Below are 15,866 nucleotides of genomic sequence, written 5' to 3'. Positions count from 1 at the left end.
TTCCATCCGATAAAGGGTTTAGAGATTTGTTCAATTGCTTTCAGCACCCCCACTATATCAATGCCACTGGGTCACCCAAAAGGCCAGTAGCACAGCCAGGACTAGAACCCAGTCTCCTGAGTCCCATTCTGGTACGCTAGCCACTAGACCACACTGCCCACAACAGCTCCTGACCTCTTGCGGGTCGTCTTTGAAAGTGCTGTCCGGCTGCCACCTCTGCTGCTGTGGCACCACGTGAATGGTCTCGAAGAGGGAGCTCAGCGAGCCGTTGTCGTACATGTCCCCCGAGGCGATGGCATAGTTCTCGGGGGAGGGCTCCAGCTTGCTGGTGCTGGGGAGGAGGACGGCCGGCTTGAGGGGCGCAGGGACACCCTCTAGACTCAAACCATTTTTCTTGGGCAAGTCGGAATATTCTTGGGTCATGGAAACGTTTTCAGCCAGGAGCTTCATGAGGTGGGCAGAGCCCTCGAAGGACGAGATCTCGGGGTCGTACTCCATTCCGTGACAGTTCCTGGGGAAAAAGGATCCCATCAGAAACAGGGGCAGGAGTCACTGAACCAGGGGCTTGCGGAGCTACACAAGGCAACAGAGGCCTAGACCTGAGATGAAGAAGCAAACTGTATATTGTGGGGTAGCAGACACCAGGAATCCCAGTACAGCCAGCCCCTCGCAGGATCACAGAGGTTCATAGGAAGTCAGAGGATAAGCTTTTAACAGCAATAACTGGTGCTTAGAGACAGGCATGGGCTGCAGCATTACGGTTTTAGATCAGGTCATCTCTGCTTGGAACATTAAACATTAACGGTGCAGCCTGGCCAGCCCCAAGCATTCAGAAATCGTGAGTCAGCTCCTACCCCCAAATCCTGAGCACAGCTTAAAAATCATGACAGGTTTCAGAGTAGCAGCTGTGTTAGTCTGTATTCGCAAAAAGAAAAGGAGTGCATGGGCTGAGTGTCCATCCCCCAGAGCTGGCTGGAGCCGTGTGCCCCCCAGCACAGCCCCTCACCCAGGGCACCACCCCAGGGCACTCGGCTGCCCTAGTTTTCCTGTCCCTGTAGGCCAAGCAGACTCCCTGAGTTCTGGCCCCACCCCTCCCCCTTGGGCTCTGGGGCTGGGTGGCTCTGGCTCCTAACAGGGTGGGGGTGCTGTAGCTTTAAGTAGCTGGCTGCTGCCCAGGGCAGGGAGGGGAGGACCCTGCTCCGGGCCATTGGCAGGAGCGGGCGGAGCCGGCCTGCCCTTGGGCTATTGGCCCGTCTCTAAGGTGCCACAAGTACTCCTTTTTTAAAAATCATGAGATTTTTAAAAAATTGTGGTTTTATTTGATTTCTGGGTTTTGAGCCTTTAGGGTCTGCATATTCCGGTGCTTCACTGTAAACACCAGGGCTAGAAACTTACCTAATGCTTTAAAAAGACAGCAGATATTCTCATATATATTCACACAACTCCAGGAGCTAGGGCTTTGAGAAATGCACCCCGCATGGTGAGACCTGGGATAAAATCATGGGAGTTGGCAACACTGGAGTGAGCTAGATAGGGGCAAACCTCCAAGCAGGGGAAAGAGGGACAGAGCCTGGGGATAAAACCGAGCTGAAGACTCCATAGTGCCGTTGGGCCAGAAAAGAAGACGACTATTTTTTCTTGCAGAAGAATAAAATACAGCTACCCTAGGCTACCTAGCAAAAAGCACTTCTACCAGGCAGAATCCTGCCCCCCCTCTGGGCCGCAGTCCGATATTGCCAGGTCTGCAGGCCTGGCCTAGCTGGTGGTGATAAATTATCACTCCTGTTTCCATACAGCGAAGAACAAACACACCCCCATGCTAGCAACCCGCGCTCCTCTTGGCAGCCCCAGCTGTCCCCAAGGAAGCGAAGGAGAAGCAGCAGCTCCCATCCTCCTTGCTTCACGAGCTTCAATTTCAGGGATCCACCGAACACTCAATGGCTCCTCACACCTGTGTGGAGTATGTCAGTGCTCAGAGAACCAGTAAACGTCCCTGAAAATGAACTCTTCCCCTACCTCCTCTACCAGTGAGGGGAGGGGAGTGTAACTCTTTTGCAACAGGTCAGCAGGGAGCTGGAACCCCAGCTGGAGAGCAAATATTTAAAAAACCAACAGGTCTGAAATCCTGAAAGCAGCCTAAGCACCAAATCCACTTGGGGCCAGATCCTCAGCTAGTGCAGAACTCTTAGCGCCACTGAGGTCAAAGGTGCACTGCTTTACTGCAGTTCAGGGTCTGGCCCTGCATTAGCACATGCAGCTCTGTTGCCGTTATTAAAAAATATAAATATACCCAGCTCCTACAAACGGAGAGCACCACTGAAAATAATGCGCAGAGCCCATCCGCCGGGCTGGGAGAGGAGAAATGGTGCCAGAACTTAGCCTCCAACAAGGAATAAAGTGTCATTCATTGGGCCCATTGTAGTGCAAGTGGTTCAAAAATAGTTCTGCAGAGCAGATTGCCAAGGTACACAGAGTCCAGCAAGGGGCACGGACTTCCCCGAGCCTAATGGGCCATTACTGTCTCAATGAATTCTCTAAAAAGCCTCGAAGCCTACGAGGACATCAGAGGAGAACACTGGGCAAATTGGAAGCCGTTGAAACGGAAAACTCTTATCAACTCAATGAGTCCACGCTGACTCTGTGATTCCAGCCCAGCAACATATAAATAGTCCCTCTGCCCTGGCCCAGTGTCACAAGGAGGGACACAAAAGAACAAATCCTTGGCTGGGGTAAGTCAGCCTAGTTCCATTGAGTTCAATGGGGGTAGATCCCCTGTTGGTGTAAATCAGCATATTACCACTGACTTCAATGGGGCAGATCCCCAGCTGGTGTGAATCAGCAAAGATCTATTTACGCACAATGAGGACCTGGCCCAAGGAATTTTAATGTGTGTCTCTCTGTTAATAGCTTCCACTGTTGATAGTAATAATGCTGTGCTTTGAAGTCTGTTTTATGCAAGCTAACAGATCCATCATGCATGCCAGCAGCAGACAGACAGCTAGAGAGAGCAGGACTCAATCTAACCTTTTTCCCAGTTCATTGCGTCCCATCATACCAGCTGGAAGGATCCTCTTTTCCTTTGGGACCTGCAAAAGGGAAAAACAACGGATCCCTCACTGCCACAGATTTACGTATGGAACGCAGGAGCAAAATAAACCCCGGCTATAATAAGTGTAGTCTAGTGGCTCAGGCGTCTCTGGTTCACTTCCCTCCTCTCCCGAATTCGGTGCGAATTGTCTCATTTTCCCTTCTGTACACTACCAGCAGAGCCCCACCTCCCAAGGGAGTTGTGTGGATCCAGATGTTCACAGTTGTGAGGTTCTCAGATACTAGGGTAATGGGGAGCCGTGTGAAGTACCTAAGGGCTTTGTCTACACTGGCGCTTATGTCCTTAAAACTTTTGTCACTCAGGGGTGTGAAAAAACATGCCGTTGGCAGGAGCCGCGCTCCCAGCGATGAAGCTACCGCCCCTCGTTGGAGGTGGTTTTATTTCGCTGCCGGGATCAAGAGTGGCTACACAGCGCATCTTACAATGGTGTGGCTGATCAGCTAATGGGGGCACCGGCAAACAGCTGATCGGGGGCTTGGGGAGGAGTTTGGGGGATGGTAGAGAGCAGCAAGTGGGGGCCTTGGGGAGGAGGCAGAGCAGGGGCGGGGAAACAGGGAGGGGCAGGGCATGGGCGGAAAACGAAAAGGCGGCCCCTGTGAGGCTAACGGAGGGCGCACGGTGCCCACTAGGAACGTACCATGTAGTAGTCATAGAGGAGGCTCAGGGCAGCCACGCTGTCGTCGTCTCCGTTCACCCTCATCATGGCCTTGGTGGCGGCTGTCAGGGGGTTCTCCAGGTAGCTTTTCCAGGCTTCGTCTTCATTGGTGTAGGAGAATTTCGGGAAGTTCATGCTGTCGTTCTTCAGGAGGCACACGGACCTGAAACTGAGCCAGCGAGGTGGGGGTGAAGGCAAACAGTCACGGCAAGGACGTTTCCCAGCGCTCCTTTGAATGGGCACACAGCGAACATGAGCTGGGATTCTCAAAGGAGCCACTGAAACTCAGTGGGTGCCGGATGCCTACCTCCCCTCAGCTTCTCGGGAAAGCCCTGAGGGATACCATCTGCAGCTGTGTTTTGTGCAGTGTTAGGGCCACGGCCTGTCCTGACAGGAGCTATGAAGGGGAGCCAGGCGGGCGCCTTCTGCTTCAGCCATCCTGTCCCCAGCAGGGGAATGGCAGCACAGTGGAGCAGCCTTTGCTAACGCTCTGAAAAGGGGTGCTGCACCCCGCAGCTAGCGCATGCTGCCGCCCGGACCACCCCGCCCTGGGCACATCCTACGCCTGTGGGGGGCAGCGCACAGGCCGCTTCGCACTCCATTCCTTTTACTCAGTGCAAAAGGGTAACGTGCCGTTGCGAGCTCGTTGTTCTTCACTGTTCGTGCTGTGGCAACAGGGGTCCGCGAGGAGGAGAAATGATCCCTGGAGCTGCGGATGTAACAATCTAGTGGTGCCCAGTTTCCCCCAGAAACTGGACAGGACCATCCTGGGAGAAGGAGCTCTCTGCTCTTGCTCTTTACTCATGTAACAAGCTGGCCCCACGTGTTTCCCAATTTTTGCAGCCCCCGCCTGTCCAGCTGCTGGTATAACGGAGATGCTGCGTTTGCCCTTCATTCCCTCGCCCACACCGGCTGGGCTGATGCTCTAACCTTGGTTTCACTTGGTACGTGAAACTGCACCAGCTGTTTGGCGAGTTTCGTTGTCTCTGGCAGTTCTCACGCAGCCCTCCCTCCCCCCCAGTGCTGCTCTGCCTGTCTCTAAGGAGAGGAGCCGGGATGACTCAGATTTCACGGCTGGGGCTGTTCAGTCCTGTCTGGGCAGGAATCCTCACCCGTTCTCAACCCAATCTTCTCAAGGAATAACAGTCAGCAGTACAGCCTACTCTGGGGGGTGAGACTCAATTCCTATCGCCTGGGATCAGCAGAAGGAAAGGCATCGTGGAAAGACGAAACAGGAGGGTGCAGAGGAGGTTAGAAAAGCAGATCTGTTAAAATGAGAAATGGGTTGGGACCAGTACCCCAGATCCAAACCCTCTCACACTTTGGGAAAGCATTCCCATCTGGATCCAGACCCTTTGTCTCCCCTGCGCCACCATTAACGCCTGTGCAAAGGGATTTCACAGCAGATGTACAATGCCACTGAATCAGAGTGGTACCATTCTTACACCTGCTTTGCCCTCCAAGGAGCAAGGCAGAGGGAGAATCAGATTCCCCAGTCTTTGCAGCTTGTGCCCAGCTCTCGTCTATGACAGGTAAAAGTTCCAAAAATGCCTTAGGAGCCTAAAGTGATGGGTACTTTGGGGTGAAAGTCACTTTCAGGTTTTTTTTGAAAACTTTCTATTAAGGCCAAGTTACAATAAACCGTTGACACACCACATCGCACACTGCCTATGCAGGGTCAGGGGTTCAAAGGACCCGGCTAACGGTTCTGTCTTGCTGGCTGGGGAGTCCTCCACCGAGCATGCTAAAAAGGGTGACGTCAGTGGCACCGTGGTGGTTTTACACCTGTCAAGGATCCGGCCAACAATGACACTTCTGGGGCCCATATTTCTTCTTCCTCATTTGCTTTCCAGCTCAGAGGTGCGAAGCTGATATGGTTATGGCTATGGCTGAGAGGTGCTGGTGACTGCATGGATCAGTGTATGAAAAGCCTGCCATTCAACGCCCTTTCTTTACTGATAACTGAAACAATGGAAACCACCAAAGTCTGGACCAGCATGGAAACCTGGGCAGCAACTGGGCCATATTGGCTTAAGGCTGATAATGGCTTAAGGCTGGGGCTGGGTAATATTTGTGGCAGCTGTGTGCACGTGTGTGTGTGTGAGACAGAGGCAGAAGCACCAGAACAGATTGAGGATATGTCTACACTGCAGCTGGATGTGCAATTCCCAGACCAGACAGACATACGCCCAGATGCTGCACTCAAACTAGCCTGCTACAGAAAGCAGAGTGGCCACAGCAGCACGGGCTAGCCGCCCAAGGACATACATATGATCTTGGATGAGGTTGTGCTCAAGCAACTGTGCCAAGCCGCTGCAGCTACTCTACTATTTGTAATTTGCTAGCTTGAGCAGAGCTAGCACAGGTACATTGTCTCTCAACACCAGTGTAAACATACCCAGAGCGAGAAGCAGCTAAGGAAGCCAAGGCTACAGTCAGAACAAGCATGACCCTGAGAAAAGCCTAGAGAGAGAGAGAGCGCTTTTGGGTTAAGTGCTGGCTGGAAAGGGCTTGGAATTGTGAGCAAAGAAATTCTCTCCAGTTGTTTGGTTCCTCCTGTGTTCAGGGTAGCAGGACTTTGTACATTCTTTGTGATTAAAAAGGACCACATCGAAAACACCTGACTCCATCATGAATTTCTCCTCCTTATGGAAACAATCCAAAGAACGCTGAATTTTGGCCAGACACTCAGGTCAAAAGGGGTAACAGTATAATCCGAAGCTGATTTTTCTAACCATCGCGGATACAAAGTCAGCCCTGGATCTGAAGCCTCAGCGAGCCTTCCAGCTCTGACCCTCCGTGGAAAAGGCTCTGCAGTCAGAACTCGCCTGACAGTTCCGTGGATGATGCGTCAGGCGGAACAGAATCCAGCTCACTCTCCCAGCTGTGGGGGAGTCAGCAGGGTTAACTAAAATCTTGTCTACACTGCAAATGCTTTGCCCATATAGCTACACCAGCAGAGACCCGGAGGGTAGATGCAGCGCATGTGGCCAGAAGGAGTAACGCTCCCTCCCCAAATGAAATTAGCTATCCCCATGGAAGCACTCTTCTGTCAGCATAGCTGCACCTACACTGGGGTTTTTGCCAGCATCACTATTTTGGCTAGGGGCTGTGTTTTTTCCACACCCTTGACCACTATAGCTATCTGACAAAACTCTGCAATGTACAGGGGGCCTCATATATAAAACCACGGGCTTGGGCTAGGAGAGAAGCAGCTGTGTCATCCAGGGAGCATGTGCTATTTTTAGGGTCACTTTTCTGCCTTTTGGAGCGCGCTCAGCTGCAAAATACTATCATGCCCTGCGGCTGCGGCTACTATGGCTGTCCGAAGCCCTGCATCACAACCTCTGTAAATCTGGGCGCAGAAAAGAAACGAGCTTGATCCAAAACCCCAGATCCAAACACCCATGAACTTTGGATCCAGATCCACTCCAGCTGTCACCCTCGAAGGCCCACACCCTCCCTGTTGCATTTGTCAAGCTAACGCTGAGCCCAATGCAAACTGTCTCCTTTCTGTTTGGTAAAACAAACTTTCCTTTTACAAGCAGCTGCCTTTGTGTGGCCCTCGGACTAAAAGGGATCAGCTATTGAAACAAACACACGGGATGGAGGGCGTCTCTCCGGGTGTGTGCAGAGAGCTGTCCCGGCTGAGCCATGGGATCACGTGCAAAGCAGTGCCGGATTTTTGTAGGAGTCGCTTTGTTTCCAAACCATTTAGAATCTGCCACAGAGCGACCCCCTGCCCCGTCCCACTCAGTGACAGCTCCATCTTCCCCCTTTTGTTTGCCGTTACTATCCCAATGCCGGCCCTCTGGCCATGAATAAACACCGGGGGCTATGCTGAGACAGGAAGATATGCCCAAAGGGGGCAAGATGGAACAAGCAGCCAAGCGGGGAAAAACTTGCATTTATTTTCCCTTCCGTTGAGTTAGAGGTTTGTTTTGCGTGCGTTTCTCCTCCCCGTTGTCTGCCTTTCTGTCCGCACCCTGGTAGCCTTTTAGAGCTGCTGCATAAATATGGGTCACGTCAGATGCTCATGGCCAGGGGCGGCTCTACCAATTTTGCCGCCCCAAGCAGTTGCCACTGAATTGCCGCCACGCTCGGAAGAGCCCAAAAGCCGCCGCGGCGGGAAGAGCGGCGGAGCTGCCGCCGAACTGCTGCTGCGGGACGCGGACTGCTGGCCCACTCTGAATGCCACCCCAAGCACCTGCTTGGAAAGCTGGTGCCTGGAGCCGGCCCTGCTCATGGCTGTACAGTGTAGGAACAGGAACTGAGCAGCCAATGGTGAGCGTCCAAAGCTCCAGCACAGAGATCTGGGTCATTATGAGAGGCTAGCCATATGCCGGATTATTCACATTGGGGCTGCCATTCAGCCATGCTGTACCCCAGGGCCCGGACAGCCACACGACTGGCCTTTTGGCTGGAATAACCTTGCTCCTCCCATTCAAAGTTTCCAGTGCTATAGCAACATACGCCAGCAAGGGGACTGGGATGGGATCAGCATCCCAGCTTACAGAGCAGGAGGCATAAAGAGCATCGGTGAAGCACGCCTGCTTCTGGAAGCATGCAGGTTTCACCCAGCCGTGAGCAAGGCCCAGCAAGCCGGGCTCCCTCACGGAAAAGAACAGCACCCTCCGAAAGGAGCGAAGTGCAGAGCTGCTGGAGACAAACCTCCGCTCTGATTCCATTCCCTGCTTGTGAGCATTTGGATAAAATAATAAGAATTAACAAATACATCTAGAGGCAAAGCTCCAATCCAGCCTTTCGCCAAGCACACAGCCACAAACACACACGCACAGGCACACGTGCCAACCACAGACACACACGCAAAAAGAGACAGACTTACAACAGATGCATACAAATGAACGATGACAGTTCATCCTTGTATTTTTACAGTTGCCAAGTATGCACTTAGCACTGATGTGTCACTCTCTGACACAGGGAGTTTCCTTCCCCAGCACAATCTGCTTAGAGCATGTTTCCAACTGGGGCAGGTTAGTGCAGCAATTAGAAATTCCCCCCTCTGCCTCCTAGCTGCCATGTGGACTCTCATGAGAAGACAACCTTTCCCTCTTGCCCCGTGTTCGTGTGGAAGGATAGCTGACCCCAGTGAAGAAGGGGCAGGCGGAAAAGGAAACGGGCAGCTGCAAAACGTGTTGTGATTTCTAGTGAAGAAACGCGAACTGTGCCAGTGGGAGCAGTAGGTGCTCAGCACCTCACAGGATGGGCCTTCAGTGGAGCAGGATCGAACAAAGGAAAGGCATGGCACACCCAGCGTGCGGGAAGGAAGAGGGCAGGGCCCTGCTGCATGGGCAGCCAAAAGGAATAAACAGGCTAGTGGGATGTGCTCTAGGTAATCCCAAACTCAGATTAGCCATAGCCCCGCTGACCCGCCCACGCCTCCTTTCGCTGTAAAGTCACAACAGCTTATGGGCCTGATCTTTCTCCTGGGCAGTCCCTACCTGTCTAATGTAACAGGACATCACATGCTCTGCGGCCCTGCTGGGTGTGTGTTTGTAGCTCAGAATCATTTTGTCTTTTGCCCTTCTCCAGCCCATTCTCCCTCCACCCCTAGGAGTTAGCTCATTATCACAGGTAGGGAAACTGAGCCATGGGGAATTTTGTAAAGTGACTTTCCCAAGGTCACCCAACTAATCAGTGGCAGACCTGGGGCTAGAACCCAGGAGTCCTGATTCCTAGTCCTACCAGACATTTGCTGTTTTTCTCACATGAGAAGAGCTATATAGAGCAATTCCATAACCTAATAACAGAGCTGCGGGCACATCTTACTTGCTAACTGCTAATTATTACTGAGGTCTCCATACACAGTACCAGCAGCAAGCCACCAAGTTACCAACTATCTGATCCGAGTCAACGCAACAAAACTGCACAAGTTCTTTAAATCCCTTTCGAAAAGATCTGAGTCCACCAAACAAGCTCTCTGGTTCGTTAACATTTCTGCCAAATACCTGTGCCTCATTTTAATTAATTAATAAATTATAACATCTTACTATTTGATACTAAACACCACCTCATCCCATGTGCTAAGGACATTTTCTTGTATACAGTCATTACTGGAAGATATTTCATAAATAATTCTATTTAAAAAAGAACCCTACAAATCCACAGAAATGAAGCGTCAATGAAATAAGACAGAGTCCAGGACATTAAACCAAGGAAATAGCTCACAGTTAAGGAATTAAGGCTGAGCTTTCCAAAAGTGACCAGTGATTTTGTATGCATGTTTTTCAGTGCCTGAACTGATGTTTGTAAGAACCTGATGTTCAGAAGGGGCTGAGCACCCATCCTTGGAAAATAAGGTTCCTTTAAGATACCTCTAATTGGGCACCCAAGAGCAGTAGGCACTTTTGAAAATCTAGGTTTGGACCTCTGCTGACAGTCTCTCTGTTACTCATATTCATTATAGACAGATAAATATACAACCATGAGGATGGACTGAGAGACAGAGAGATCCCCATGTTAATATACACACATATTCTGTATTACCAACTCCAAGCATTCAAAAATTGCGAGAACCCTCCCAAATCACAAGATTGGCTTAAAAATCACAAGCTTTTAAAAATATGGAGTTCTGAGTGCTTTTTATAGGCACTCTCATTTTGGAGCATTTAGGCATCACATTCTCAAACTTATCTCTGCAACCAGGAGGGCTAGAAGCTTACTTCTTTTTTAAATAAAAACTGAGATTCTCACATATTCACCTGACTCCAGGAACTGGGACTTCAAGAGAAAAAAACACCAAATATATTCTCACAATAACAGGTTTCAGAGTAACAGCCGTGTTAGTCTGTATTCGCAAAAAGAAAAGGAGTACTTGTGGCACCTTAGAGACTAACCAATTTATTTGAGCATAAGCTTTTGTGAGCTACAGCTCACTTCATCGGATCCGATGAAGTGAGCTGTAGCTCACGAAAGCTTATGCTCAAATAAATTGATTAGTCTCTAAGGTGCCACAAGTACTCCTATTCTCACAATAATAATGAGAATTGGCACAAGTGGATTCACAATCTTTCATGCAAAAGTGAATGTTTTTGACAGCTCTTCAGATGACTCGGGTTTAATCCAGTAATTAATTAAATTAATTAATTATATTGTGATAGCTGACAGAGATCAAGGCCCCATTCTGTTCTATTCAGCTTCCTATTCCACTCTCATCACCATAGAATTCAAGGACTTTGACTGACATGACCAGCTCCTGAAATCAGGTGAATTTGAGAGAATCGCCGCTTTCATTTTAAAGTAGTACAGTACTAAGAATAGCAAAGGCACAGAGAGGCTAAGTGACTTGTCCAGGGTCACACAGAAAGTCAGTGGCAGAGCAGGAACTTGAACCCAAGAGTGTGTGTGTGTGTGTGTGTGTGTCTCTCTCTCTCTCTCTCTCTCTCTCTCTCTCTCTCACACTCACACACACACACACACACACACACTCTACAATTACCCATGTATCTTTCTTTTTCCTCCCTCCTTCCTTCCTTCCCTTCCTGTTTTTCCTTCCTCTCTGGACGCCACCTTTCCCCTCTTTCCTGTATTTCCTTTTCCTTCCTCCACCTTCAGCTCTCTCTCCAACCCCTCTCTTTTTTCTCCTCAGAGGTAAGTTACATTTTGGCCTGGCTCGGGCTACCATCATCCCTTCCTGAATGGCCTTTTCCAGAAGCCCAACTGATAGTTGGTAAGGTTTCCCAAAGCAGCCCACACACGCTGGGGCACAAGGATCTCCCATGAGCAGGTCTCCCCCATGCTGGAAAAAACTTTCTTCATTTAATCAATGCATGTCATGATATTTTTCAAATAATGTATCTGTGGAACAAAAAAGATTCACCCAAAGTTCTAGATGTAACACAATTAAACAACCCGTTTCCTGGAGACAGGGCATCATGGACGCCAAAGACAGAACAAGGACAATGAACAAGAGCTTGGCCACTAACAATATGTTGATCAGTGTCATCTCATTGTTTCTTTGTGCTCCCCTGCCTGTCTGTACCCCCTGTTGTCTCTGGTCTTATACATCCGATGAAGTGAGCTGTAGCTCACGAAAGCTCATGCTCAAATAAACTGGTTAGTCTCTAAGGTGCCACAAGTCCTCCTTTTCTTTTTGGTCTTATACTGAGATTGTATAAGGGACCGTCTGTTTGCTGCATGTTTGTACAGCACCTAGCACAATGGTGTCCTGATCCATAACTGGAACTCGAAGGCACTAGCATGATACAAATAAGTAACAACAATAATCAAACAATAGATCGTAACCTCTGAGCCCACTGAGAATCATGCATTGGAGATGGAGTTTTAGCCGGTATTTAATCACTGGCTAATTAAGTCAAATGGGGGAATATTTTTTCAATTGTTTACCATGAGCATAATTGTCCTTGAGTGTTAAGTATCTGAGGACTTAGGGCTCTGATCCTGGAATGAGCACCATACAAATCAATAGAACTTAAGCACGGGCTTAAGTGCGATGTTGAATCGGGTCCAAGTGCAGAATATATATTTTAGTGCTTTTTGGATGATCGTTTTGATTATGATCAAAATTCCAAAGAGTGGCTCTCACAATACAGAACCAGATCCTCAGCTGGTGTAAATACTCTTCGCTCTGTTCACTACACTGGAACTATGCTGATTTATGCCAGTTGGGAACCTGATCCAGAATATATATAGAGAGAGACTGTATAAACGTCAATTGAACATTGCTCTGACTCTAGGGTTTACTCAGAATGGTTCTATTTCCTTTACCATTCACTGTGTTGCAGTTATTCGGGTTTTTAATTTACAAATCTCTCGCTACATCATTTTATAAAAACAAAACCCATGGCTTGCTTGAAAATATACATTGCTGCCGGAACGGTTAGCCCTTCTCGGCTTTACAGCCAGGATTTAATAAAGGGCTTTAACTTTTCATTCACCAGGAGCATAACTCAAGTTTTAATAACACACCTTGTGCATGACAAAAATTTGCTTCTGGCAATCATGGTTTCGACCACAAAACCACAGCTGGGAGTAGCTCTTGGTTAACTCTTTCAAAGCCGCATGCTGCAGCGGGGCCATGTTATACACCTGCTCCACAGAGACGGCTCGGTACATTAAGATGTTCTTATATATATCATATGTGAAAAGGCTCATCGCCCTTGCCAAACTGGCCCCTTTCCAGCACTTCTTTGTGCTGAAAATTGCTATGGAGAAAGAGGGGGTCCTTGTCATTTTGGGCCAGATCTTCAACTGGAGTATAGCTCCATTGGGAGTTTTTCACCTTCCTCTGAAGCATGGGGCATGGGTCACCTGCAGGTTTAAACTGGTGTAATGATGGATTCTCTGGAACACAATTTGAGGACGTCAGTAACTCAGCCAGAGGTGAGGGGTCTGTTACAGGAGTGGGTGGGGGAGGTTCTGTGCCCTGTGATGTGCAGGAGGTTAAGACTAGATGATCATGATGGTCCCTTCTGGCTTTAGAGTCTATGAGTCAATAGAGCTGTGCTGATTTACACCAGCTCAGAATGTGGCCCTTCCTCTCTGTGTCTTTGAACAGGCGTGTGGTGATGGGGAGAGGATGCACACCAAAAGGACCATTAAAGAAAGAGCTTGAGCCTTGCTAGCTGGACTCACCACTATCCTCTTCAGAACTGGGCTGTCACCCTCTAAATGCTTGGTCCTGAGATGCCAAGAGCCCTCCTCTCCCCTTGACCTCCATGGAGTTACACCATGGATGAATGGTTTCAGAGTAGCAGCCGTGTTAGTCTGTATCCACAAAAAGAACAGGAGGACTTGTGGCACCTTAGAGACTAACAAATTTATTTGAGCATAAGCTTTCGTGAGCTACAGCTCACTTCATCGGATGCATTCAGTGGAAAATACACATGGATGAATGTGGCCCAATGGGATTAACCCATTGTTAAGAAGTTCACCCTCTATAGCAAATCTTCCACAGGTTCCTCTCATTCAGTGACCCAGCTTTCTCCTTTCGCTTGTGGCAGAGCCAGAAGCCAAAGGCTGTCTGAGAACGTTTCATGGATGACTTTGATGTCAGGCTGTTCCCATCTCCCTTATCTCCCCCTGCATGGCCCTAGGGGTATTTTCAGCTCCAGGTACTCCAGGCCCATTGTCCTCTTAAATTGTTTCTCTCTAGAGTCGCCTGCAATTATTGGCTCCCCCTGCCCACATGCAGTGCACGACAGGACATCAGCACACTCAGGCTTGAAACTGTAGTTTCCAACTGCCTGAGCTCTTGAGCCAAACTCTGTGGCAGCTGTGGGCTAACAAATGAAGCTGAAGTCTCCCAAGGTCTGGAAAACTATCCACAAGCTTAAGCAGTAGGAAAGTTTTCAGTTCACATGGATTCAGTTAGTGGCCAGGGGCCTTTTACCTGATCTGGAGGCAACTAGAAAAGCAACAAACAAGAGATGGAGACCAGATAGCAACCTCCGCATTTTTATCAATCACAAAGCAGATGCAGCTCTCACCAATTCCCTTTGTTTCATCTGAAGGACATGGGGGTGCGGGGAGAACAGTCCCGTTAGTAAGAGAGGGGTCAAGCAACCATGTAATTCACTAGGTAACATAATCCCACTGCTCCATAATCAGTAGAAAAATCTAATAAACCTAATTCTGTGTGGGTGTATCACACACACACACACACACAAAATATAGTACTTAGGGAATAAGCCATATGACCGGACTCCTAGCTAAATAAAAATCAAAACAACTTTAAATTACCCAAAGAGTTCAAAAGGGGAAAAATTAAGACATTTCTATTCTTTACTCAGGCCTGTAGCAATGTGTGTGTGCGTGCACATATAATAATAATTAGCACTTCACATCTGCACTGTCCTTTACAATTATTAACAAATTAATTCCCAATACCTGTGGGAGGCAGGACAATCTGTGTGTGTGTAAAATTATACACATTTTTAAAATGCACATTTCCAAAGCTCCGTATATACCCTCTCTATATACATTACATTCTAGATACACACACATGCGCACATACACAAACGTGTGTATATCTACATCTCCTCTTTGACTTCAGTTGGAGTATCCATTTGATTAAGGGAAGCAGGATGTGGTCTTCTACTTATCCCATTCCCCTATATCAGTCCTATCTCTACCATATAATTTCATACCAATGGGCCCATTAATTATAAAACTCATCCTTTGCCTACAGTGTGATGGTCCCTTGGGTGTTGGTCCATGTGCTACCCAAAATGCATATGAACAGTACAAAGTATTTTGAATCCCAAACATTTAAGAGTTCCCAAGTTTTGGAGGAACAGCTGCTTGTCCATGAAAAACTGCATTACAATATACTTGTCTGAATACTTTTCCCCTGCAAAAAAATCAAAATAAATGGGTTCACATCCATTTCTAAGGCCTTGATAAAATCTATTTAGTTAGAAGAACCCAGAAATTTTCCAGAACTGATTACTGATTTATCTGAGGTACCTTCTAATTGAAAAAAACTCCATCAATTGTACCATATGTTGGATTTTTTTTTTTTTTTTGGTTGTTGTTTCAGGGCAAGAGGAGAGGAATTTCTGAGGTGAATCCTTGTATGTCAAATTTCAGTCTGGGGGAAAATTTAATATCATAATTTTAAATTGCTTTTTTTTTTAATAGCAGTAATCACTGACTCGTAACAAGAGCAGCACTGGATTACTGTAGAATAGAAAGACTGAGAAAAAGCCCCGTTTCACTTTTTTAGCTTCATTTGTAACTAGCTAGACAGGAAGATTAAACCTGTGGAGTCTAATTCATTCAGACCAGAAGTACTTAAATTCTGCCTCAGATGAAATACTTAGGGGATTAGTTAAATAAAATAAAAAATGATCTACTTACTCAAGTTCATTAGACATGTTTCCCCAGGTTTCCAAATCTTTGCAGACAGCAAATTCTAAGGACTTCTCTCCTCTAGTACCTGCTAACTACAGACATGGCCTGTGAAGTGAAGTGTTTGATTTATGTTGAGGTTTTTGTGTACAGGTATTTTGCTGACAGGTAGGTTCCCCAGAGTTCAGCCACTGATTGGCTGATGAGACAGGTGCCATGGGACAGGTACACCTTAAACAGGTGCAGCTGTTAACTCTTTATGTGCTGAAC

The 15,866-nt window shown here is 48.1% G+C and overlaps 1 protein-coding gene across 7 annotated transcripts in view; it reads right to left on the bottom strand.

Moving 5' to 3' along the window:
* The window catches only part of GRHL3 (grainyhead like transcription factor 3), an 82,983-nt gene that overhangs the window by 26,243 nt on the left and 40,874 nt on the right, over positions 1–15,866 (bottom strand). For 5 of the 7 annotated variants that reach the window (XM_043532320.1, XM_043532319.1, XM_043532322.1 and 2 more), the window contains 3 exons: positions 3,747–3,933; positions 3,025–3,086; positions 175–511 (listed from right to left, as the gene is read on the bottom strand). In XM_043532320.1, the coding sequence (XP_043388255.1) occupies positions 175–511; positions 3,025–3,086; positions 3,747–3,933 (586 nt within the window). Of the gene's footprint in view, positions 1–174; positions 512–3,024; positions 3,087–3,746; positions 3,934–4,876; positions 4,981–15,605; positions 15,706–15,866 lie in introns of those variants that run through there. The other 2 variants (XM_037881922.2, XM_043532323.1) reach the window with 2 other exon arrangements.

Source organism: Chelonia mydas, chromosome 19 (genome assembly GCF_015237465.2).
Source record: "Chelonia mydas isolate rCheMyd1 chromosome 19, rCheMyd1.pri.v2, whole genome shotgun sequence".
Classification (NCBI taxonomy): Eukaryota; Metazoa; Chordata; order Testudines; family Cheloniidae; genus Chelonia; species Chelonia mydas.
The sequence above is the reverse complement of the archived record's forward strand: the minus strand, read 5'-3'. Positions and strand labels throughout refer to the sequence as shown.